Here is a 27,021-nt window from a genome sequence, read left to right as displayed (position 1 = left end):
CAGGAAACCCATCTGAACAAGGCGGAAGGGGCGGTGCTACAGCGTAGATGGAGGGGGCAGGTCTTTTGCACCTCGTACTCCGCGTATGCCAGAGGGGCGCTGATCTGGGTTAGAGCTGGGGTCCCCTTCCAGGTCACGAACACAGTGATAGATCCAGAGGGGCGCTATGTGGCCATTTCGGGGACTTTGGGAGGGAGAGACCTAAACGTTTGCTGTGTGTATGCTCCTAATGTCGACCAGACTGCCTTCCTTTCCAGGTTATCGGGCTCGTTGGCCCACTGCCTCTCCGGGCCCATCCTGCTGGGTGGAGATTTCAATTCCGTAGTGGATGTAGACAATGACCGCTCGCACCCACCCCTCCCTGATTCTCCGGTTCGTCGTTTGGCTGGGGACCGTCGGGACTGGCAGACTCACTGGGGCCTAACGGACATTTGGAGGGCGCAACACCCCACAACTAGGGACTACTCCTACTTCTCGAGCCTCCATGAATTGCACGTTCGATTGGACGGCTTTCTTGGTTCGCCCGAATTGGTTTCGGCGGCGGTCCGGTCTGAATATTTGACCAGAACCATTTCTGATCATAACCCCCTCCTGTTGGACCTTCGCTGGTTTCCTGGGGTGCCGGCGGTGCCCACCTGGAAATTACGTCCCGAGACCCTTGAGGACAGTGTCTTCAAGGCGGACCTGGGTGACACGATCTCGGAGTACTTCGCGTCCAACGGTGGCACCGCGAGCACGAGAGCGCTAGAGTGGGACGCTTTTAAGGTGGTGGTGAGAGGGCACTGCATATCTAAACAGGTCGGTGTGCGGCGAGTTATCCTCGCGGACCTGGAGACAGCGGATCGGAAACTCCGCGAGTTGGAATTACGCCGCCCAGGGCACCCAGACTTACAGACGCGCACGGCGGAGGCGAGGGAGGCGGTGGCAGCAGAGGTCGAACGGCTCCGCTGTTTTGACTATAAAGCCTATACGGTTCGGTCCATCGCGGAGGGGGATAGATCGGGCGCGCTGTTAGCGTGGCTGGCCAACCCTGCGCGGCAGACTTCACTGACGACGTCCATGCGTAGGGCAGACGGAACCCAGGTGTATCCTCAGCCTGCGATTTTGAGCTGCTACCGGCAATACTATGAGCGCTTGTACCGCAGTCGCTCTGTCCGAGACCCTGCCCTGCTAGATAATTATTTGCGGCCCCTAGAAATTCCAGCAATGGAGCAGGAGGTGGCTAAAACCTTGGGGGCCGACATAGAACTGGGAGAGATCCGTAGCGCCATTAAAAAGATGGCGAGAAATAAGACCCCGGGCCTGGACGGGCTTCCTGTAGAGTTTTATGCGGCTTATGCCGATCTCCTAGCCCCTAGGTTGTTGGTGGTATATAGAGAGGCGAGGAGGCTGGGGCGCCTTCCAGGCTCGATGTGTGAGGCATTGGTGGTCCCGCTCCTCAAGCCCGGCAGGGACTCATCCGATCCGGGCTCCTACCGTCCCTTATCGATGCTGACGGTGGATTATAAAATACTGAGCAGCATCTTGGCCACGAGGCTGCTTGGGCACATGAGTTCCTTAGTGCATGAGGACCAGGCTGGCTTTATCCCCAGGCGTAACACGACCATGAACATTCGCAGGTTGTGCCGCTTGCTTGGGGAACCGCTTGTGGACGCCCCATGCCCGGTTGTCCTATCAGTGGACTTAGAGAAGGCCTTTGATAGCCTGGAATGGGACTACCTCTGCACTGTGTTGCGGAGGTTCGGCCTCGGGGAGGGTTTCGTCAGCTGGACCAGGGTGCTGTACGCCTCGGCGTCAGCCAGGGTTCGGGCGGGACCGCTGATTTCCTCACGATACCCGGTGGAACGGGGCACGAGGCAGGGCTGCTCGCTCTCCCCACTGCTCTTTGCGCTGGCGGTGGAGCCTCTTGCGTTGCATCTCCGGTCGGGAGCCCATTACGCGGGCCTGTGGACCCTGTCAGGCCCGCACTACGTCTCGCTATACGCAGACGACCTGTTGCTCTTCCTAGAAGACCCGCTTGCTGCCCTACATGGAGATGCGACGGCGCTCACGGAGTTTGGGGAGGGCTCGGGCCTTCGAGTGAATTGGACTAAGACTTGTCTTTTCCCGATTCGCAGGGGCACCCCTACACCTGCCTTAAGTAGGGAGATTAGATGGGAACCCGACTGCTTCAAATATCTAGGGGTGTATGTCTACCACGAACCTTCTGGCCTCCTTGATGGGAACATTGCCCGGGGCATCCGGGCACTTCGAGGCAGTATGGGCTTTTGGGCCACGCTGCCGCTCTCGGTGGCAGGGCGGATCGCTCTGCTTAAAATGGTGGCGCTCCCCCGGCTGTTATATTATTTCCGGACACTACCGATCTGGATCCCACCGGCCACGTTTCGACTATTACGGTCCATGATAGTCGGATTCCTTTGGGGCTCGGGCCGCCGGCGGGTGGCCCTCAAGACCCTGATGAGGCCGAAGGAGGAGGGTGGGCTTGCGGCGCCGGACTTCGAAAAATATTACTTAGCGGCGCAGCTCCAGACCTTCACCCAGGAGATCGCTCGGGAGTTCCGGGGCCCCGAGGACAGGAGGGGAACGGGTATGGCCAGGCATGTTCTCTCCTTCATAGTGATGAGGCAACGATTGGCCTTGCAGGACTTGTCTATGGAGGAGCAGACCGTTCGCCTGTGCTGGAACCGGGCTCACGCCCGGGGCCACCAGCGAACACCGTATGCACCCGAAATACCGCTGGGGATGCTAACGGCTTTGCCCCATGGGGGTGATTGGTCGCGGCTGGCGACCTGGGAGGACGCCGGCCTGCAGCTCATCGGTGATCTCTATGAGGACGGGACGCTCTTGCCATTCCAGGAGCTCATTGATCGATTCGGGATTCCCCGCGGCGACTTTTTGCTGCACTCGGCCCTTGTTCGAGCGATCCAGGCGCACTGGAGGTCCGCGCAGGCAGAACCCCTTTTATCCCCAGTGTGCCAATACGTGATGATGTCCGCGGGCACGGTAAGGGCGGTCACATGCCTTTACGGTAGACTGCTCAAGGAGGGGCTGGCTCCCCTCACCACCCTGAGAAACCGATGGGAGGAGGACATTGGCAAGGAGATCCCAGAGACGACCTGGGCTCAGCTGATGCGGCGTGCCTGGAAGGGCACACGCCACGCCCGCTTTCAATTAGTCCACTATTATGTGCTCCATAGAGCATATTTGACCCCGGTGAAAATCAGGCGATATTTTGCGGCGGCCTCAGCAGAGTGCCCCAGATGCCCGGCCCAGGAGGCGGACCTTCTCCACATGCTGTGGGCCTGCCCGGAATTGTCGGCCTATTGGGAGGAAGTGGGGAAGACCCTGGAGGAAACGACGGGGAGATCCCTTTCGTTGGATGCGGCGGTGGGTCTCCTGCATTGGTTCCCTCATACCCCCAAGAATAAAATATCTAGTAAATTCATCGATTTGGGGCTGCTCCTTGCTAAACGGGAGGTGACCAGGAATTGGAAGGCACGGACCGGCCCGACAGGGAGCAGGTGGCACAGCGAATTTTTGAAGTGGGCGGCGGGGGAGAGTACGCTTAGATACCAGCTAGCTTGGAGGCAGCGTAACGAGAAGGCCGAGGAGACAGCGCTGGAGTGGGAGATGCTCGTGCAGGCCCTTAGGGAGTATTGCGCCCCCGGCGATGCCGAACGAGAGGAAGCGGCGCGCCCTGAGTCCCGTTAGACGGTTGCACTGCTCAGCTTTATTGCTTTCCCCATGGGTCCCCAAGAAGATCCGGTTGCGGTAGATGCCGCGCGCTGATGGCGGGGGGGGGGAGGGTTTTTCTGGGATTGGGGGGTTTTAAGGGTGGGGGGGTGTTTTTGGAGTTATAGGGTTGTTTAGAAAAGCAGATGAAGGACAACGAATCCTCCGGGCCGACATCGACAACCTCCTGAGCCCCCACGGACTTTCGCCGCCCGACCCCAGGGTTGTGGGCTGAACGGCTGTGTAAGCAACTTCCGGAGGGGATCGGAGGGTTGGGTTTTAACGCTCCGGCTTGAGATGTAATGCTGGCCGATTATGTAAAGATTTACTAATTCCTGCAATAAAAATAATTTAAAAAAAAAAAAAAAAAAAAAAAAAAAAATAGTTGACTTAGAGGGGACCGCGACCTATCCCCAAAAAGTATAACTAATAAAAGCCTAAACAAGGATGCCTGTAATCTCCTTTATTATTTTCATTGTATATTTACGGTCCTCCCACTGCACTGAATGAAATAGAATGGGATATCCCGACGTTAGGCCATCACACTAGAGCTTCATTATTGTATGCTGATGATATTGTTATCCTAGACCTCACCCCTAAAGGTCTGCAAAAAAGGGTGGAGGATTGCTTGCAAAATTATGCTGACAGTCATTACTTGAAAATTAACATTATAAAAACGTAATGTAATGAATTTTTGGGATGAGAGGTATAGAAAGAATAGAAAATACCAATTGTTCTTAGGGATTGAGCAGATGGAAGTCACAATACATAGCCTTGTTTTGGAAAAAAATTCCGCTAATTTATCAGACAAAGAGCATATTGTGCCTTTCTCAGGTAAAGCGATGGCCCACGCAAATGCACTTGTATTATTAGATCAGGCAACAGGTCGAAGATATTTTAATTGTTTACTCTCTGTATATAGTGTGAAAGTTCCCCCATTTTGTTATATGATATTGAAGTTATAGATACAAAATAGTGGAACATGCATAAAATGAAGGGACAAATGTTTCGCGAAATTTGTAATTTAAATACGTTGGCCCAGATTGAAGCAATATGCCTTGAAATTGGCCTGTCAAATATTTATATAATGGCATTGGTTGCAATTCTATGGTGGAGAAACCGACTTCTGCACATTAATGAGAACATTGTAAGAGGTCTTCTATGTGCAGAAGTACTTGGTCAGAACATGAATGTTAACACTCTTTTTAATAATTTTAATCAAGCACTTCTGCACTTTAAATTGATTAAGGTTGCGTTAATGGAGATGTTTCACCTCCAACTTTAAAACTATTTGAAATATAGTATTAGGAGTAGTTCCATGAATTATGACATGTTGATCTGTATGGGAAAAAGAAGATGGTTGCTATAGTTTCCTCATGTATTGAAGCACAGCTACAACCCTATTTAATATGGAATCTAGAACACAGAGTGCAGCAATTTTTATTACTGCTTCGCATAAATTTTTTCCCGCTTAAAATGGTTACAGTTGCCTAGAGTGGTTTACTTCCTGAGGACAGAATTTGTGATTTATGTAAGGACTCTACACAACATTTTGCCGATGTGTTATTTGTTTGTCCCTTACTGCACTTCAACTGTTGTCTTCTTTTTTAACCACTCTTTGTGAATTATGAGGTTTGTACGACAAAAGAAGCACTTCAATTAGTACTTAATCCAGTGAATGAAATGATGTGTTTTAAAATTGTAACATTTAAAAAAAGTTTTTTAAACTTCTATTGAGTATACATTTTTACAATTTGTAATGTAGATCTCATTTTAGATCTAAATCTTAATAAAAATTAAATAGTAATTGAAATATATTTAGCTAGAGATACTGTCAGAGCCTTCTCTTTGCCTTGGCTTCCTCCTGGGGCTCCATGTGTCTCCCTACGATGGAGCATTGACCAAGTACAGCTTCCTGTCTGCCACCAGTGTTGTTTTACTTGCAGCAGGCTCCTGCAGGGACGCTTTTTTTATGCACTGTTATAGAATGCATGTGTCTGCAGTCCCTTTCCCTTATCCCGTCCTCTTAATGCTGCTCCCTCCCTAGTGTTGCTTTCCCTTCGTCCTCCTCCTGCTGTTCGTTGTTTCTTCCCTCCATACCTCCCGCTGTCTGTTGTTTCTTCCCCACCCCCTGCTGTGTCCCCCACTCCCTGACCCTTCTCCTGTTGTCTGTTCTCCACCCCTGATCTCCCCATGCCCTCCTCCCATTGTCCGTTCCCCACCCCGCCTGCTTCCCGTTGTCTGTTCCCCACACCGCCCTCCTCCAACTGTCTGTTCCCTACAACACCCTCCTACCATTGTTTGTCAACCAACCACCCACCCACCTCCCGTTGTCTTTTCCCTACCCCACCCTGCTATCATTGTTTGTCAACCACCAACCCTCCTCCCATTGTTCGTTCCCCATGACCCGCCCTCCTCCCGGTGTTTGTTCCCCATGTCCCGCCTTCCTCACATTGTTTGTTCCCCACTCCCTGGCCCTCATCCCGCTCTCTGTTCCCCATCCCCTGCCCTCACCCCGCTGTCCATTCCCCAACCCGCACCCTCCTCCTGCTGTCCGTTCCCCACCACCGCACCCTCCTCCCGCTGTCCGTTCCCCACCCTGCAGTCTGTTCCCCACCCTCCTCTCGCTGTCCGTTCCCCACCCACCCCACCCTGCTGTCGACTTCCCAGGCTCCTACCCTCCTCCTGCTGTTTGTTCCCCAGCCCCCCACCTTCCTCCCACTGTTCGTTCCCCACACTCCTGCCGCTTACCGTTCTCCACGCCGCCCTCCTCCCGGTGTTCGTTCCCCACTCTCCTCCCAATGACCATGCCGTACACTCCCACTCCTCCAGCTTTGTCCATTCACAAGCCTGCCCTCCTCCCACTGCCCGTTTCCCACCCACCTCTAGCTGTCCATTCCCTCCGCTGCTCATTCCTCACCCCTGCCCTCCTACCACTGTCCATTTTCCATCTCCACCCGCATATCGCTGTCCGTTCCTCACCCCTCCCTCTTCCCGCTGTCCATCCCCCACTCTCCTCCTTCATCCCGCTTTCCTTTCCTCAACCCCAGACCTCCTCCCGCTGGCCGTTCCCCACCCCCGGCCCTCCTCCCTCTGACAAGGCCAGTAGATCTTGCATGGATGAAACCTATTGGCTTTGCCATTGCTCTGCTGTCGGATTATGAGGTTAGTAGTGATTTTTACCATGTGGATTACTGGCACAAGTAAGGTACGTTAGTGTGACTTGGCTGTGTATGCTATTTACAATCTGTCATTAACCACCTGAGCTCCTACATTCTGGGTAACCTGTATATAATTTGTACCTTTAGATGTCCTTTCATATAAAGCATCAGAGTGACCAGGTTTGTAGGTAAAAGTCACATTAATGAGTTATCCTTTTTTCTTCATTTTTACAGGTCCCTTCTAATGTGACAGAAGGCCATCTGATCGAAGCAGAGCAGCCAGGGACACCTTTTGTAATAGGTGAACCCCTTGTACCTTCTCTGTCTTCAGGGACTGATGAATTAAGAGGTGGGTTAGGTTTTATGTTAGAGAAAGCCTAATCTTGGCAGGTAGGCACCAGTATGCTTTTTAAACAGCCTCTCATGAGTATGGCATAATCTGTTAATCTCTCATAACTGGTTTCTGTTTTTATTCACATGCAGAGATATCCAAAGAAAACACACCATTGCCACCGGGCGTGCAGGCACACCTGACCCAGAACGTTAGCTCAGTGGAGGAGCACCTTGTCACAAACCCTCTGGAGAGAAGCACAGGAAATAAAGGTCCAGTCGCGAGGATTGGAAGTCTAAGGAGCCAGAAACTGGTATCGACTGTGGTAGCCCCTGTAGAGGAGCAATGCTGCAAGTACCTGTTTGGAGAACTGACTGCTGCAAAACAGACTACAGTTTATGGGCAGACATTATCAGAATGTGCCAGTAGCATCAGGGCAGAAGATGTTACTATTTTAATCAGTGATCAAGAAAAAGGTAAGATTCAAAGTAGAGAATGGGTATTTGCACTCAGTGAGGACTTGAAGGACGAGAGCATCGACTGTGATCAACCTGAACAAGACTGTGAGGAGATGGAACACCAAATCCTAACAGATGCTCCCTCAAAAGAGTCTTCTGTGCAGATCGAAATGGTGGCAATTGAGAAGACCCTTCAGGAAATCCCAGGGGAAGAGCTTCATGAATCTCAGCTTATGTCTACAAATGAGTCGGACACTCCTGAACTGCTGGCTCCCCTTGAGATGGGCAGAGGTAGCTTTGACAAACTTGATGTGCATGTTCCACATAAAGATGGTTCTGCAGATGTCCTGCAGTACAGCAGAAGTGCTACGAAGCCTTCAGGTAGCGATGTGATGGCCACCTCTGAGTTACAGGTTGTGCAAGAAGTGAGCAACACTAATCTTCTAGCGTCACCACCACCTGGCTCCTCTAACCATCTAATAGCAGGTGCCAAGGACATGCGTGAGCTCTCTACTCTAGGCCAACCCTCTTCTCCTGACTTGTTAGGTGCAGAGAGAGCATGCATTTCTGACTCGCTGTATCCACAGGCTGTAGGCACCACTGAGATTTTGGAGGCAGGGGGGCTGGATACTTCTATGGTTGGGAATACAAGTTGGATAGTCGAGGGAACAGGAAGGGATACAGAGAGATGTGTTGTATCCACAGCCAGGAAACGTCCAGTATTTGCTGCCTTAGAGCTTGATTCCAGTCTCGAGGAGATACAAAAAGATGAAGAGGTGTGTTCTCCACCAAATCCCTTCCAATCACAGGAAATGGTCGAGGATCTTAAGGGAAGCCACTTGAGAGCCTCATTTGGCTTGGAAGCTGCCCAGCAGAGATGTACAGTACTCAAGCAATCTGCTGGAAGACAAGACATTGAAGGGACCACTGTGGAGATTACTGTGCAGACCTCTGCCCTTACAAACAGCACCTATAAGGCAGTGAACTGTAAACAGGGTTCTAAAGTAGGCCAGAACCTGGATACAGAAATCAGGATGGAGGGACGGTGTGGCGTGCCCTTGGGAGTGAAATCCTATAGATTTTCCAGTACCGTCAACACTAACACCATTCCACAGTCTCTAGATGGCACAGGCATCCCTAGAACAGAAGAGAGGGAAGATGGTAGCAAATCTGAACCAAGTATTGTCTTTGAAGCGCAGGAATGTAACTGGGTATCCAAGGAGACAGTACATAGTGAGGAACAGGAACGCAGCAGTGCAATTAAGGTAAGTCGGGATAAGACACAAGAAGGAGTTCAAGCAAGCGCGAATAGCTTACAGCCGGCTGTCAGCAAAGCATCTGAACCGAACAGGATTACTGAGGCTCGGGCAAGAAGTACAACATCATTACCTATTGTGAGCAATGTGGAGCAGGTAAGCCCCATGGCATCAGAAACTAATGAGATGCAGACAGTCAGCACCCCAATACAAACAAGTGTGAGCAGTGGGGAGCAGACAATCAGCACAGCAACAGAACCAAGTGTGAGCAGTGAGGAGCACACAGTCAGCACCCCATCAGAAACAAGTGTGAGCAGTGAGGAGCAAACAGTCAGCACCCCATCAGAAACAAGTGTGAGCAGTGAGGAGCTGACAATCTGCACAGCAACAGAACCAGGTGTGAGCAGTGAGGAGCAAACAGTCAGCACCCCATCAGAAACAAGTGTGAGCAGTGAGGAGCTGACAATCAGCACAGCAACAGAACCAGGTGTGAGCAGTGAGGAGCAAACAGTCAGCACCCCATCAGAAACAAGTGTGAGCAGTGAGGAGCTGACAATCAGCACAGCAACAGAACCAAGTGTGAGCAGTGAGGAGCTGACAATCAGCACAGCAACAGAACCAAGTGTGAGCAGTGAGGAGCAGAAAATCAGCACAGCATCAGTACCTATAATGAACACTGTGCATCCAGCAACTAACCAAGCATCAGAGGCTACCATGAGCGGTGAGGTGCAGACTGGCAGCAGAACATCCAAAGAGAGTTTCAATTGTCTTTCAGACTGGGTCAGGTGTAACGTATGCTGCGGAGTGGGCGCAATAAAACGGGTATTAGGTATCCGACTGCTGCGCCAGAGAAACAAAATAACTCTAGGTGCAGCAGAGGCCGGTCCACATGTGAAGGTCTTGAGAAAGCAATCCCACCTCGCAACTCGCAAACGTAGAGCTAGCAAAGAGCATGAGGGAGCACCATGCTCCCTGCATGGACCTTCCACCCGACTCCAAAGTACTGCACATGCCGACCTGCGCAGCGAAGTTACCAGGGAGTATATTTCACGCAACACTGTGTGTGCACCCGCCAACCTCTTCTTGCACTGCTCCCAGTTCCAGCCCAGGGTGCAGCTTGTACGCCTTTCCAGCCAGAGTTTGTCAGTGCCAGCTCCAGAGTCAGGTCTCGTAGACTCAGTTGCTTCTGCCGGAACCCCTGCAATGACAGTAATTATGTCACAGAATATGCTGCTAGACTCCTCATTGCGTAGTGAATATGCATCAAACACAGGCTCTCCAAGGGCAGCTGGCAGTGTGGACTCAGACTTCTGCTTATATTTGCCATCTGATTCTTCAGATGCAGACAGCAATGGCACAGAATTCCACCAGTTCAACAGACAGCGAATTCACTACAACAAGCTATCTCAGGGCTGGGAGCTCACACGCCTCCACCTGCTGTCTCCAAGAAAAAAAGCTCGCCCAGAACAGGAGGCTGCAACATCATCTCTTCCTGGACCCTTCATTGGGCAACACAACTGGACTAACTTTGACCCATTCAACATACCGACACTTCGCACAGTCATTGAAGCAAATTCACATCTCACGGTGTGTGCACCAGTAAGTCTTCTCTTAGGCTGTCCCCAGTTTCAGCCACTGGTGCAACTTGTACGCCTTTCTAGTGAGGATTTGTCAAATTTGTATTGTGTTTCAGGGTTGTAAGATTTGCTCACCAGGGGTGGGCAGAACATGAATTAAAATGATAGATGTGAGAATGCAGCACAAAGCAAAGCTGCCAGCTTGAGCCTTTCTGGCATGAGCTGCTGTATCAGCTCAAAGGACTTCTCTCTTTCTTTGGGGTTTGAGTCCACTGACTGAAGCAAAAGTGATTAGGATTACATCCCATTTTCAAAGAAGGCAGTGAAGCTCTACCAAGGAAATGCACAGATGCCGAAGCCAGATCGACCAATTAGAAATCTCAAATGAGATTTCACGCAAATCACTCATTAAAGCTACTTTTGCTTCATCACAACAAAGGGCTGGTCCCTAGAGCTCGGTCTAGTTTACAGAGCCAGAAAAATTACAACCACAAGCTGTTGTTGCTTCATCTATCAAGGTCTGTTCCAGAGCGTTAGGCCCTTGGCCACATACTCTGTGAATTTATGGCTGCCCAGTTCGTTTGTTGCCAGCTGTACAGTTTTGTGCTATGAGGAAAGCATGCTGTAAATGGTATCTCTCTTCCTCTAATCTTAGTAAACCCTGAACCCATCCCGTTTGCTAGAAAAGGCCACATTATGAGAACGAACAGTTATGCAATCCTGTCTAGCTACAAATGACCAACTCTCCCTCCAGTCTATTTGCATCCATGTGATTCCACACGCCCTTTCTCCAAGAAGTGTGTTATTTAAGAGCTCTTATTTATTGTGTGAAGAATGTACTCTTTTTGTCTATAAATTGCAATTTGTTTGAACGGACTACAGAAAGGGAAGTTGCATGTTTCTGGTTATGTAGAGAGAATGTTCCCTCTACTCAGTATGCACATTGAGTGCAGATCTAGGAAACTGAGGTATGTCATTATATACACAGTAGACCTGTCTGCATGATCTAGTTGCTTCCCCATTGAGTTTCAGGGCCACAGTAGGTTTCCACTATCAATAGGAGAATGTCTTTATGGACTCTGTGGGCAGAACCTGCTTCAAATGTATCTAGGATGAAACTGTAAACGGCAAAATAAATGGATGCGCGTGTCTGGAGTCTTCTTGTGCCAAATTGTTTTGTGATGATAGTCAGTTCATTTAAAGAGTGGCAGCAGAGGAAGTAGCCCCCTGGCAGACTGTCACTTAGTACTGCCAGGGGTGCTCTGCCTCCTTGAGGGCTGCTATCTGGTAGGCTCCCTCCAGAGCTGGCGCTGAAGAGTAAGACAGGTGGGTATTAGAGCCAGTCTAATCTGATGGCAGGTGTTCCTCTGGGTTAGCCTTGTTCTCAACATTCTAAAGGTGTGAGTATCCAGGACCCATCAGTGACACAGTGCCTCAGACTCTGGTTGAAGAGCCTTACGTGAGTATGGGTGTATGGTTACTGCTTTAGGGCCACCTCTGTGGGTGGGTCTAGACATCAGCAAGAACTACCTAGCCGAGAGTAGGTGCTGCCTCTTTCTCCCAGGGTACACCAGCTGTAGGTATCAACAGATACTGCTATGGGGATAGGGGTTTTGGGGGCCTGGTTTTGACTTGTATCCTTTGAAAGGGAGATTGAAGGTTCGATATCTTCAGTGGGGACCCACAGACCACGGACAGTGTCCAACACATAATTACATCCTTTCTGACCCTAGTTTTGGAGTGGGCTTCACAGCTAAGCTGTATGAATCATTGTTAAGAGATCCTTGGTCCCTGGCGTGTTGTGTGTTTTTTTGTCCTTATCACCTGTATAAGTTTAGCGCCCAATTAAACTCACAGTGCTAGATTCCGGTGGGGATTTTTCCGTTTTCATTTAAAAAACAGATGACTGTACATGATACAGAAACTGCTGCTTATCCAACGCGAAGACGAACATGACAATGGCATATTCACTGGACCAGGCGGAACCTAATTAAATTCAACCACTTTAACCATTGAGAGCGAGGCTGTATCATCTTATTTGAACATGGTATATCGCTGTTACAAGTACTACTCACTTCATTTATCACTCATTATTATGTGGCTTCCTTGGGTTTGACCACATTTTGCAAATCTGAAGTCTGGCAATCGGCATCAAGTAAAAAATTAAATTGATTTCTTGTTGCTGTATGCAAACAAAGTCTCTTGGTTGTGCCCCAAATAAAGTAAATGTTAGGCTTATCTCAATTTCTGGCCCAGTTACTTCTGATATTACCTTACTTATGGCAGCACAAAACTGGCTCAATCGCGGACACTTCACAAAAATATGAATGTCATCTGCTTTCGATGCCCCTTTCTTTTGTCACAGCCAATTTTGAGAGCTTTTTGTGAAGTCCAATAGGCCATGTGTAGAGTGAAGAAATGGTCCCTCTTAGGTGTAGCAGGTTAACTTTAGAGTATAGAATGCTAAATGATACTCGCCTTAAATTATCCAGCTACTGACATGGCATGGCACGCATTCTACCCACACCTCAGACATTGGCGAAGTTTTGCGGTATTCAGCTTCACATAGAAGTTCGTATCGCTCTGAGCTTTCTCATTTAATTGGATCTGTATCTTGAAGTGTCCTTACCTACTCAAATGTGACAATCTTCTCCAGCCTTTGGGCTGAGGTATGAGTGAAGTTCTAAATATTTGATTTTAGAGAACTTGCCATTGGTCTTTGTTTAAAGGTAATCCCATGATTGTAAACCATCCTAAGTGATCATATCCCCCCTATGTAATTATCCCTGCTTCTTTAAGTGGGAGGGACAAGAGATCTTCAAAATAAACTGGGGAGCACGATGAATTCCACAGTAGTGCAAATACACTGTAGTATCAGAGTTCTCATCGAGAACTGATATTATATCAGATCCTGAAAACAGCCTTTAAGACTTTGAGCCTCATCTTTTTAAAAAGATCTCCGAGTCCAGAGCTTGTTCAGAAAGCCTTTCCTCTCCTTATGACCTTTTAACATTGTCCTAAACATTAGGCCGCTATCTGATTGGTCTGGGATCCCAGAAGCATCCTAAAAGCTTTAAATTGAAAGGTCCAACAATGATAGTGTGTGTCTGGCACTTGCAAACCTTCTTTATTTAATTTATACCTCAACATTTTCCAAGCTATCCTTTCTCCCTATGATGCCCATAGAAAGCTATTTTTATTACCCTGGAGCCAATGCAGCCGATGTTTATCAAATTCAAGAGGAATACAACTAAAAAGAACATTCATCTTAGGAAGAATGCCTATTTTAATGATATATCGACAGAGTGAGATTTTGCCATTTCTTTAATTATGTTTTTATTTTACACTCAGTGCTTTCTAAATTCTCCCTTGATAGCATTTCTATATTATGACCAATCTCTGTGGCTAAGTATCTGCCCTCGTTTTTGAGGGAGCCAGGACAGTGAGCTATATTCCAAGTAATTATTTCTGCCTTATTAGTATTTAGCGAATACCTAGATAAAGCCTTAAAATCCAATGCAGGCTAGCTGTTCAAATATGAATTTGGCTTCCATTGGACTGTTTATATATAGAATTACGCCATCAGCATATAGGGCAATCATTTTATTATATCCCTGTAATGAAAAGGGATTACTCTAGCATCGTTGTTTATATTTTGAAGAGTGTGTGTGTTTGTATATATATATATATACACACACAGACACACATATATATATATATATATATATATATATATATATATATATATATATATATATATAGCGTGCTGTGTGGGTGCTGATTGTCATTAAAAATCTGTGAAGCACGAGTTGGTGTCCGTGTGCTTCTTCCTCGCCGTTTGGAGGTGGGAGACAGCCTGTTGGATTTCATATATATATATATTCACTGAAAAAACCATAGGTTTCACACACGTTATAGTTAGGAATTAGCATTTAAAAAACCTTGCAAATTCACTGAAAAAACCATAGGTTTCACACATGTTATAGTTAGCGGAAATTTTACTGATAAAAAACCAGTGAAATTCCCCCGTTATAGTTAGTGTAGGCAACTATAACTCACGCGACCGCAATCCTCTGCTGATGCTAATACTGTATTTAGACACTTATTTGCCCATGTCTTCTTCCATACATTTTTAGCTATGCATATATTTCAAATATTTTTTTTTCATAAAGACACATATGTCATCAGCAGAAGATTGCGGTCGCGTGAGTTATAGTTGCCTACACTAACTATAACGGGGGAATTTCACTGGTTTTTTATCAGTAAAATTTCCGCTAACTATAACATGTGTGAAACCTATGGTTTTTTCAGTGAATTTGCAAGGTTTTTTAAATGCTAATTCCTAACTATAACGTGTGGGAAACCTATGGTTTTTTCAGTGAATTTGTACGGTTTTTTAAATGCTAAGTTACTTTACGCCATTCGTGGCGTGCGCGCCCACTTAACGCAGTTCGTTCCGTGCGCGCACGGTGCGCTTCGCGCACCGTGCGCGCACAGTAAGCACGCGGTGCGCTTCGCGCACCGCGCGCCCACTTTACGCAGTTAGTGCCGTGCACGCACGGTGGGCACGCGGTGCGCTACGCGCACCGCGTGCCCACGTTACGCTAGATGGGCCATGTACGCACGATGCGCTTCGCGCACCGTGCGCACATGGAGGACATATGATGCACTTCGTTTTGAAAGGTAATATTTTAATTTTTCGTAATTTTTATAAGGCATGCACAAATGGTGCCCTTTGGGCACCATTTGCACACGGGGTGGAGAGAGTGTTGTTAATTTTTTCTTTTATTATTTTTGTTTAAAATATTGTGGTTTTTCACAACTCCGATAAGCCCTGCACATTTGGTGGCCTGGTAGGCTCATTAGCTGGATCCACCACCTCAGTTTCTGATCCCTGTTGTTTGGTATTGTACTGGAGGAGGTCATTCCTAGCTCGCTTTCTGGATTTGTTTATAGCTGCATCGATAACCTCTGTTTTGTACCCTCTTGCAACAAAGCGTTCCTTATTTTTCAGCTGTTTGACAGATAAATCCACCTCATCACTACAAACTCGTCTTATCTGGAGCATTTCCCCATATGGGATGCTCTGTATGAGGTGAGGGGGGTGTGAGCTCGATGCATGCAACACTGTGTTGCCAGCTGTTTGCTTGCGGTATAGAGAAGTTGTCAGTTTATTAACCACTATCTGGATTTGCACATATAAAAATGTTACCCTTTCTTTACTGATGGACGAGGTAAAGTTCAAATTAACATCATTAATATTAATCTGCTCAATGAATTCAATTGCACTTTGCTTGGTGCCCTGTTACAAAATAAACAAATCGTCTGTAAACCTTAACCAGGTAATGATCTTCTCTTGGTAGACTTGCTCAGATTTCCTTCTGAGGACCAGCTCCTCCCACCAGACCATGAATAAACATGCATAGCTGGGAGAGGAGCTGGCCCCCATTGCTACCTTCTATATTTGCTGATGCATTTGATTTTTGAAGAGAAACAAGTTATTTTCAAGGCAAAATGATAACATACTGATTAACATCTTGCTGTGTTGCGCATATATCAACGGTCTATTAGCTAGAAAATGCTCCACAGCCCTTATACCATCATTATTCCTTATTGATGTATAGAGTGATGTAACCTCAAGGGCTACAAAGAGATAATCGGATTTCCACTGTATATCAGCTATTTTACGCAGGAAATCACTTGTGTCTTGCACATAGGATCTTAAGTTCTTAACATGATTTTGCAAAAAGTAGTCAATATAGCTGACATATTTTCAAGAGGGCTCAGTTCAGGGGGCAAGCTCGCTTCCAGGCCCTTGGAGATCGTTTTTGAAAGCACAAGGTTTCTTGAAATCAAAATGAAGCAAAGTCTTTAGTAAAGGGTTCCTCTTCTCTCCTTTGGCAGCAAGGTCACCACTGCAGGCCAGTCCCCCAGGAAAGGGACAGTCTTCCTCCATACAGCTTTCCTGGCGCCTCCTCCTCAGGCAGAGATTCTTCTTGGTTCAAAGCGGATCTGAATTCTTAGGAGCAGGGCTCCTACATTTATACTACATTTCTTTTGTTCTCCCAGGCCAGGGGGGCCCTTGCCTAGTTCAGTCCAGTTCTAGAGCACTTTGTTGACACGATGCAGGCTTCTTCTTTCAGAGTGCAGGGCAGAGTCATCAGACGCTCCACAGGGGGCGGAGCCGGCATTGTGGTGGCAGAGCACAGTCCTATTCAGAGTCCAGGTGTACTCCTCCCACCCATCTACCTGTCAATCTTTCTATTCACCACCAGGCTACCTAGCCCTGCCCATCTGGGTTTCCCCAGCCCTGTCACTCACACAAGCCAGACAGCAGATACACATCACGCAGAGGCGGGCTGAAATGGTTAGGCAAGCAAAGGCCATCTTTCTAAAAGTGGCATTTGCAAACGCCGAATATTAAAATAAACCTTACGAAAAGATGTACCTTATTATTTTTACCAGGCCACTTCTCTGGGTGGCACAACCAGTGCTGCAAGCCCACCAGCGGTATTTGTATTTACACGCCCTGGCACTCCTGGTGCACTTTACTGGGGTCTGACAGTAAACCAAGTAAGCCAATCATGGAATCCAACCAACATATACATTTTACATAGGGAGCACTTGCACTGTGGCACTGGTTGGCAGTGGCACGGTGCGCTGAGCGGCCAACACCATAAAAATACATGAGGCACAGCGACAAAAAGTGGAAGGGAGACTCGCGCCAAGGTGCCAGATCTAACACGTGTCTCCTCCAGCTGAAAAGTGGGGAGAACTACCCTACCCCAGGGAGTTCCTCGTCACTAAGGCGGAAAAATCTGGACAGACCGTCAGCATTGGCGTGATCTGTACCAGTGCGATGTTCCACCGTGAAATCCATACCCTGTAGGGTCTTAGCTTCTTCAGCGCCCAGACCACCGCAAATGCCTCACGCTCAATAGCACTCCATCTCTGTTACCGTGGAAGTAACCTCCTGCTAAGGAAGACTACAGGTTGATCTAGGCCCTCTTCATTAATCTGTGAAAGAACAGCCCCCACACCATGCTCTGAAGCGTCTGTCTGAACGATAAACTCTTTGGAGAAGTTGGGAGCCAAGAGGCCCATCGCAGGCAGCTATTATAGGTCTGCCGGGTGGTTTGCTCATTTTCTTGTGAATTTTTGGGATGAAGTAGATCAGCGGAATAGTCGGGTGCTCCTTCTTCAAATACTTGTATTCCTCCAGGTTTAGCAACCCTAGGCTTTTCCATGCCAGAAGCTTTGCAAAATAGACATCCTGTGTAGCCTTGAATTTTTGGAGCAAGCTTTTCTTATTGCATTCTAGATCTGTAAGCTGTGAATATGCTTCCTTCATATAGTCCTGCAAGGGCCACAGCACAATGTTCCCGCCCTTGTCAGAGTTTCTGACCACTACTTGTTTCTCTTTTTTTAATTTATCAATGAGTTGAAAGTATTTCCTTTCCTGGTAGGTAATTCTCCTCCTTGTGTTGTTGATGCGAGTGTTCAACTTTTTAACCTGCGACACCACCTGCTCGTTAAAAACATCAAGGAATCACGTGGCATAATGGGTACAAATTTAGATTTGATTTTAAAAGGACTAGCTGGTTTGACACATATCTCCTGTGTTGGAGACCTGGCCTCTTAGCCCATGCCTTGAATGCCTTGCCCGGTGGCTTCTTCATCGCGGCCCCCATTTTCATTCTCCAAATCTTGTAAATCCCGGAGGAGACCATAATCCGCTACTGTCAGATTGGAAGCTCCGGGGTTATTCCTTATCAATGCAGCTTTACCCATTTGCATAGACTGAGATTGAAGCTGATAAAAAAAATCAATTTTTACTTTCATATGAATTTGTTTATGTCTGATCGAGTCTGTGTATAATTAAAATTGCTCTCCGGGCAATAGGAGAGCCCCAAGGAAAGCAGTTGCTGTTCCGCTACATTATGATCAATTTGGGCCAGATTAATGATTGTGTTCGCTCCAACCGGAGGTGTGGAAGACTGTTGTGCCCCTTCTACTTCCGTTTCCAATACCCCCGTCCGCGTGCTGGCTTCTTGTTTTCTGCGCTGTCTGCAGGCCTTCATTCTTTCCCTTCGTCTCTGGGTGTTACGCTTTTTGCTGGCCTGTTCCTCGGGCACAGCGTTTCCCTTCTGCTGATTCTTAAAAAATCCAGCTGTTCCCCCAAGGACAGCTTGATTACACTTTGATCCGGCCTGTTGCCTATTGCCTCCGACTCGGATTCACTTTCGAGTGCCGAACTTACATCTGATGCCGATGTTACCTCTCCCTGCTGATAACCTTTATTCATTGAGTGGGGCAATTGCTTACGTTTGCTTGCTGTGGCGTTCCTCAGAGAGTCATATTTACGAGCAAACGTAAAAATCTGCTGTTAGAAATGAGGGGGCTCTGGTTGGCGCAGGCAAGTACCAGCGACAAGCAGGGACCCTTTACTTCTAGTCAGGGCGAAGGATGGCTCCTTAGAATAACCCCTGCTCACCCTCTAGGTGCGTGGCGCGAGCAGTCAAGGCTAAACCTCAGGGCGTACACGGTTAAGCACTTGCAAATATACACCCAGTAAATACTTTGCATGCACCACAATCGGACACCAGGCAGGTTGTATACAAAAATAAGGCTTTTATATATTTTCAGCAGACTTAGTACAAGACCCAGCAACGGTGAAATGGTGGGGTCACGATCTCTGTTGTTACAGAAAGTTCTCTTTATACGGGAAGTTCTTCTTATGCGGGGCAACAAGGTGAACTGTGGGCCTTAGCGCACTTCGCGCTGAGACGGTAACCGGGAGGCACGCGTCAGACGGCAGGGAAAACAGAACGTTGCGGACCCTGGATCCGATGCGAGCTTGCGGTCGAGTTCGTAAGTTACAGTATCTTGGTTTTTTTCGTGAAGGCGGGTGCGGGGTGCTCAGCGGCTCTTCAGAAGGGCGAGGCGGCGTCCGGGGCTCCCACACTTTACAAGGGGGGGTCTGGACCTTCAGGCTCATCGCAAGAGCGTGGTGTTTCAGGTTGGCAGGTGAGCAAAGCGGGGCAGCCGGGCACGCTTTTCACGTCCGGGCCGTCCGAGGCTTGGAGATGCTCACAGCGCCGATTCCGGCGGGAGGGGTGAAGGTACGCAGCGGGCCTCCGGCGAGCGAGGTGACGGGGCAGCCCAGCACACGGCGTCGGGAGAGCGGCTCAGATCGAGCGAGGCTCTTCCCAAGGTAGGGGCGGCTAAGCAGTCCGGTCACGGCTCAAGGAGGGGCTGATGGGCACGGGAGTCACGGCTCCGGCGAGGGAAGGAACACCACAGTCCAGCGGTAGGCGAGTGAAGGTCAGGATGAGCCCAATGGTCCTGGGGCTCAGTTCAGGGGGCAAGCTCGCTTCCAGGCCCTTGGAGATCGTTTTTGAAAGCACAAGGTTTCTTGAAATCAAAATGAAGCAAAGTCTTTAGTAAAGGGTTCCTCTTCTCTCCTTTGGCAGCAAGGTCACCACTGCAGGCCAGTCCCCCAGGAAAGGGACAGTCTTCCTCCATACAGCTTTCCTGGCGCCTCCTCCTCAGGCAGAGATTCTTCTTGGTTCAAAGCGGATCTGATTTCTTAGGAGCAGGGCTCCTACATTTATACTACATTTCTTTTGTTCTCCCAGGCCAGGGGGGCCCTTGCCTAGTTCAGTCCAGTTCTAGAGCACTTTGTTGACACGATGCAGGCTTCTTCTTTCAGAGTGCAGGGCAGAGTCATCAGACGCTCCACAGGGGGCGGAGCCGGCATTGTGGTGGCAGAGCACAGTCCTATTCAGAGTCCAGGTGTACTCCTCCCACCCATCTACCTGTCAATCTTTCTATTCACCACCAGGCTACCTAGCCCTGCCCATCTGGGTTTCCCCAGCCCTGTCACTCACACAAGCCAGACAGCAGATACACATCACGCAGAGGCGGGCTGAAATGGTTAGGCAAGCAAAGGCCATCTTTCTAAAAGTGGCATTTGCAAACGCCGAATATTAAAATAAACCTTACGAAGAGATGTACCTTATTATTCTGAGTTCAGGCATACTAAACTCTATCTTCTACCATGTTCCCTGGGCATGTTAGGATCATAGGATGTAACAATCTTAACAGCCCATTCTGGCCTATGAGAACAGGGTAGCCTTACAATAGTAAAAACAAAAATGGCTGTAATTCACTATTAGGACATGCCACACACATCAGGGCTTGTCCTACCTTATGCTTACAACGCACCCTGCCCTTGGGCCTACCATAGGGGTGACTAACATGAAATTAAGGGAAGGTTTAGGGACTGGCAAGTGTGTGCACTTGCCAGTCAGCATGTCAGTACCAGACTGCACGCAGGTTCTGCGATGGCAGACCTAGACACATTTTACCAGGCCGCTTCTCTGGGTGGCACAACCAGTGCTGCAAGCCCACCAGCGGTATTTGTATTTACACGCCCTGGCACTCCTGGTGCACTTTACTGGGGTCTGACAGTAAACCAAGTAAGCCAATCATGGAATCCAACCAACATATACATTTTACATAGGGAGCACTTGCACTGTGGCACTGGTTGGCAGTGGCACGGTGCGCTGAGCGGCCAACACCATAAAAATACATGAGGCACAGCGACAAAAAGTGGAAGGGAGACTCGCGCCAAGGTGCCAGATCTAACACGTGTCTCCTCCAGCTGAAAAGTGGGGAGAACTACCCTACCCCAGGGAGTTCCTCGTCACTAAGGCGGAAAAATCTGGACAGACCGTCAGCATTGGCGTGATCTGTACCAGTGCGATGTTCCACCGTGAAATCCATACCCTGTAGGGTCTTAGCTTCTTCAGCGCCCAGACCACCGCAAATGCCTCACGCTCAATAGCACTCCATCTCTGTTACCGTGGAAGTAACCTCCTGCTAAGGAAGACTACAGGTTGATCTAGGCCCTCTTCATTAATCTGTGAAAGAACAGCCCCCACACCATGCTCTGAAGCGTCTGTCTGAACGATAAACTCTTTGGAGAAGTTGGGAGCCAAGAGCACGGGCGCCGTGCACATAGCAGCTTTCAGGGCCTCAAAAGCTTTCTGACAGGTGTCAGTCCAAATCACTTTCCTGGGCTGCTTCCTAGAAATCAGCGCTGTCAAGGGGGCAACAATGTTGCCATACCCCTTGACAAACCTCCTGTAGTACCCGGTGAGACCTAGGAAGGCTCTCACCTCTGTCTGGGTTTTGGGCGACTCCCAATTCAGGATGGTTTCTATCTATCCAAGTACACCACAGAACCCTGCCCGATCTGGCACTTACTCGCCTTGATCGTGAGGCCTGCCCTCCGCAGCGCCATCAACACTTCCCAGAGGTGGCGCAGGTGTTCTTCCCAAGTGGAGCTGAACACTGCGATGTCATCCAGGTAGGCAGCACTGAACGAATCCAGTCGAGCCAACACCTGGTTGACCAACCTCTGGAAGGTGGCAGGGGCATTCTTCATCCCAAAGGGCATAACCCGGAACTGGTAGTGCCGATCTGGGGTGGAAAATGCTGACCTCTCTTTGGCCCCATTGGTCAAGGCGATCTGCCAGTACCCAGACATTAAATCAAACGTGCTGAGGTAGTTGGCAGCCCCTAGCCGATCTATGAGCTCATCAGCTCTGGGGATGGGGTGTGCGTCAGTCCTGGTGACCGAATTGAGTCCTCTGTAGTCCACACAGAACTGGAGTTCGGGAGTGGCTCCCGGCGCTGCAGCCTTTGGGACCAAGACCACTGGGCTGGCCCAAGGACTGCTGGAGGACTCAATTACCCGGAGTGCAAACATCTTGGAGACCTCCTCCTTGATGCATGCCCTCACCCTGTCAGTCACCCTGTAGGCCTTGTGCCTCACGGGTGGACTATCCCCAGTGTCCACATCATGGACGCACCAATCAGTGACACCGGGAACCAGGGAAAACAGATCAGAAAATTGCCCCAGAAATTGGCGACAATCATTCTGTTGCTCAGGGGTCAGGGCAGAAGAGAGGATGACACCATCCACTGACCCATCTTGCTCCTGGGCTGACAGGAGGTCTGGAAGAGGCTCGGTCTCCTCTTCCATCCCAGCATCTGTTGCCAGGAGCATGCCCACTTGGGACCTCTCCAAGTGGGGCTTGAGGCGGTTGACATGAAGGACCCTTAAGGGGTTCCTTGGAGACTGCAAGTCCACCAAATAGGTCACAGGACTCTTGCGCTCCACCACCTCAAAGGGACCGGTCCACTTATCCTGGAGCGCACAGGGCTCCACTGGGGCCAAGACCCATACCTTTTGTCCAGGCTGAAGCTCTACCAGAGTGGCATTCTGGTCGTACCACCGCTTCATCTCCTCCTGGCTGGCTTCCAGATTTGCCTCAGCAAGTTGCCTGAATCGCATAGTCTGATTCCTGAAGGCCAGCATGTAACTATATACATTCTGGGGAGGTTTCCTGGGAGATTGCTCCCAGCCTTCCTTGACCAGACTTAGAGGTCCTCTCACTGGGTGGGCGTACAGTAGCTCAAAGGGGCTGAACCCTAGAGACTTCTGGGGCACCTCACGGTAAGCAAAGAGAAGGCATGATAAGAGGACGTCCCACTTACGCCTCATGGGTCCTTCTAGGCCCATTATCATGCCTTTGAGGGTACGGTTGAATCTCTCAACCAACCCGTTTCCTTGGGGTGGTAAGGTGTGGTGAACTTGTAGGTTACACCACACTCTTGCCAAAGGGATGTCATGTATTTGAAACATGAAATTGGTACCCCGGTCAGACACCACCTCTAGAGGGAATCCCACTCTGGAGAAAATTCCCATCAGTGCACGTCCCACCACGGGGGCTGTCACTGTCCTCAGAGGGATGGCTTCTGGGTACCGGGTGACATGGTCCACCAGGACCAGGATGGACCTATTGCCCATGGCTCTCCTGGGGTCCAGTGGCCCTACAATGTCAATCCCCACTCGCTGGAATGGGGTACCGACAACAGGGAATGGCTGAAGTGGAGCCTTCTGCTTCCTTCCACTCTTTCCACTTGCCTGGCAAGTCTGGCATGTCCTGCAGTGAGTGTATGAACTCCTGCGCATTTGAGGCCAATAAAAGTGGGTGACAAGCCTTTCAAAGGTCTTGTCCTGCCCCAAATGCCCTGCCAACGGCACATCGTGAGCCAGCCCCAGTAGGAAGGCTCTGAAGTCCTGGGGTACCACCATCGCACGGGCTGACCCAGGCTCAGCAACCTTAGGCTCTGTATATAGGAGGTCGTTCTCCCAGTAAATAAAATGTGACCCAGACTGATCACCTGCGGCCTGGTCTGCAGCCTGCTGCCGCATACCCACGAGAGAAGGGCATTCTTTCTGCGCCTTACAAAAGTCCTCCTTGGAGGGGCCTCCTTCCTGCTGCCAATGGGTCAGCTCAGGCAGGTCCCCCAGTTCAGCTATCTGCTCCCCTGTAGGCTCCAAGGCATCCCCCTCAAGGTCTGCTTCCTCCTGGACCGTGGGAACTTCAGGGGCCGGCTTCCCGCGCCCCCGGCTCCTTCTCTCTAAGACCGGTCCCTGGGCCTCCCTCTCAGGCTCCAGGACCTCTTGAGTACCTCTACTTGCTGCCATGGACCGTGAGGTGACACACGCCCAATCCGGCATACCCAACATCTCCAGGTGAGCAGTCCGCTCCACCTTAGCCCAAGGTGAGCTCTCCAAATCGTTCCCTAACAGACAGTCTACAGGCATGGCGGGCCTCACAGCTACCTGAAGAGTACCAGATACACCCCCCCCCCCCCCCCCCACTCAAAGGGAACCTGAGCCACCTTGCAGTGACTCTGTGTTGTCAGCGGCAACAACTGGATAGAATGCTCCTGGGACCACCTGCTCTTGAGACACCAGGTGACACTTGACAGCTGTCACACTGGCTCCTGTATCTCTCAGAGCTTCCACCCTACGGCCATTGATGGTCACCCACTGCCTGTATATCTTAGTGTTATCAGGCAGCTGGGTTTGGGGGACCACTTCACAGTCTCCTAATGAGACAAGGGACATCTCTGTGGGACCCCACCCACCTTGGACACCCATCTCCGCCCCCAAGGCTACACTAGTCACCTGCCGGGGTGGAGCACCAGTGGGTGCTGGTTTACCATACAAAGGACACTTTACATCAGAGGCAAAATGCCCCATGTTACCACACTTGTAACATTTTAGGGGCCCCTTCTGAACAGGAGGACCTGTCGGGGCCCCGGTCGATCTCGGGGGTGGGGGAGGCTGAGAACCTTTCCCTTGGTTCCCTTGGGGATTACTTTGGGGCCTTTTTGGGAACTACCTCTGGTTACCCCTGTCCCCCCCACTCTTCTGCTGGGGACCCTGCCCACCTTTGGCGGAATCCCCCATGTGACCCTTGTACTGACCCAGCGGTCCACCTCCACAGCAAGCTTCCTAGGGTTAGTCAGCCTACTATCAATCAGGTGCTGGCGTAGCTCAGGAAAACAATTACTGGACAAGTGCTCCCATGCCATTAAATCAAGAAGCCCTTGAAAATCATCAACCTTGCTACCCTTTACCCAACCATCCAGTGCTCTGCAAAAAAAAGTCACATACTCCACATACGTACTATGGGGAATCTTAGTGCAACCCCTGAACCTCTGTCTATACATTTCAGGAGTCAACCCATACCTAGCCATTAAAGCATCCTTCATATGGGGGTAAGAGTTATACACATCTGAGGGCAAATCTAGCAGTGTGTCCCGCCCTTCACTCAAGAACCGCCCCCACAACCCCGCTCCCCAATCCTTCTCAGGGACCCGGTGGGAGGACATGGCTACTTCGTAGGCTTTGAACCACTGCCCTATGTCATAATTCTTAAAAAACTCCTTAACCTCATCTTTAGGAATATATATCCTTGATTCCGCCGGTACTGGCGGTGTGCTGCCACCAGAGGGATTAAGCTCCAAACTTTTCGCTTTCAGCTCCAGCTCCCTCAGCTTCATCTCATGTTCCATTTGGATTTTCCTTTCTTCCATGGCCAATCTTTGTTTGTCCATATCCATCTGCCCATTAAGCTTTGCCATCTCTAGTTCATGTGCCCTGGTTGCTGCCCTGTCGGCCAACTTTTCTGGCGACAGGCCTTTGGCAAACTCATGGACGCTTTCTGGTGGAACCACTTCCACCATATTCTCTGGTGCCCTTGACTCATACCAGGCCCTCAGCGCCTTTACGAGTTGGGCCTTGTTTTTCAATCCAGTTTGGGAAATTCTGAACTTTGAGCAAAAACTTTGCAAATCCTCATTTGTGTAGCTCTCAAGTGCGCCTTCTCCCCAATCTACATCATCCATTCCAGAGACTATAGAGGCTGCCCTTCCTGCAGGGAGTGAACCAGGCATGGTTTCTCAAAAATGTAGATTCTTGGCAAAACAAAAAAATCAATAGTATTGTGGCTGCGTTACTGGTCTGCACTCACTATGTGGCGATCAATGATCTACTATATGCAAACTACAAATGCAAATCCGAAAATCCTCACCGCTGCCTCCAATGTTAGCAATGAGGGGGCTCTGGTTGGCGCAGGCAAGTACCAGCGACAAGCAGGGAGCCTTTACTTCTAGTCAGGGTGAAGGATGGCTCCTTAGAATAACCCCTGCTCACCCTCTAGGTGCGTGGCGGGAGCAGTCAAGGCTAAACCTCAGGGCGTACACGGTTAAGCACTTGCAATTATACACACAGTAAATACTTTGCATGCACCACAAACGGACACCAGGCAGGTTGTATACAAAAATGAGGCTTTTATATATTTTCAGCAGACTTAGTACAAGACCCAGCAACGGTGAAACGGTGGGGCCACGATCGCTGTTGTTACGGAAAGTTCTCTTTATACGGGAAGTTCTTCTTATGCGGGGCAACAAGGTGAAGTGTGGGCCTTAGCGCACTTCGCGCTGAGACGGTAACCGGGAGGCACGCGTCAGACGGCAGGGAAAACAGAACGTTGCGGACCCTGGATCCGATGCGAGCTCGCGGTCGAGTTCGTAAGTTACAGTACCTTGTTTCTTTTTGTGAAGGCGGGTGCGGGGCGCTCAGCGGCTCTTCAGAAGTGCGAGGTGGCGTCCGGGGCTCCCACGCTTTACGAGGGGGGTCTGGTCCTCCAGGCTCACCGCAAGAGCGGGGTTTTTCAGGTTGGCAGGTGAGCAAAGCGGGGCAGCCGGGCAAGCTTTCCACATCCGGGCCGTCCGAGGCTTGGAGATGCTCACAGCGCCAATTCCGGGGGGAGGGGTGAAGGTGCGCAGCGGGCCTCCGGCGAGTGAGGTGACGGGGGCAGCCCAGCACGGCGTCGGGAGAGCGGCTCAGATCGAGCAAGGCTCTTCCCAAGGCAGGGGCGGCTAAGCAGTCCGGTCACGGCTCAAGGAGGGGCTGATGGGCACGGGAGTCACGGCTCCGGCGAGGGAAGGAACACCACAGTCCAGCGGTAGGCGAGTGAAGGTCAGGATGAGCCCAATGGTCCTGGGGCTCAGTTCAGGGGGCAAGCACGCTTCCAGGCACTTGGAGATCGTTTTTGAAAGCACAAGGTTTCTTGA

General features: G+C 49.9%; 2 protein-coding genes across 3 annotated transcripts in view; one reads left to right on the top strand and one right to left on the bottom strand.

Annotated features, from left to right (window-relative positions):
• The window catches only part of LOC146776306 (uncharacterized), a 230,267-nt gene extending 218,598 nt beyond the window's left edge, over positions 1 to 11,669 (top strand). Inside the window, exons 7-8 of the mRNA XM_085638770.1 lie at positions 7,128 to 7,242; positions 7,377 to 11,669. Of these exons, the coding sequence (XP_085494896.1) occupies positions 7,128 to 7,242; positions 7,377 to 10,639 (3,378 nt within the window). The 3' untranslated portion in view covers positions 10,640 to 11,669. The remainder of the gene's footprint in view (positions 1 to 7,127; positions 7,243 to 7,376) is intronic.
• MARVELD3 (MARVEL domain containing 3) overlaps positions 1 to 27,021 on the bottom strand; it is an 813,614-nt gene that overhangs the window by 316,857 nt on the left and 469,736 nt on the right. The gene's annotated exons all lie outside the window — the stretch shown is intronic.

Source organism: Triturus cristatus, chromosome 12, assembly GCF_964204655.1.
Source record: "Triturus cristatus chromosome 12, aTriCri1.1, whole genome shotgun sequence".
NCBI classification, from domain to species: domain Eukaryota; kingdom Metazoa; phylum Chordata; class Amphibia; order Caudata; family Salamandridae; genus Triturus; species Triturus cristatus.
Note: the sequence above shows the minus strand (reverse complement) of the source record. Positions and strands in the feature narration are given on the sequence as shown.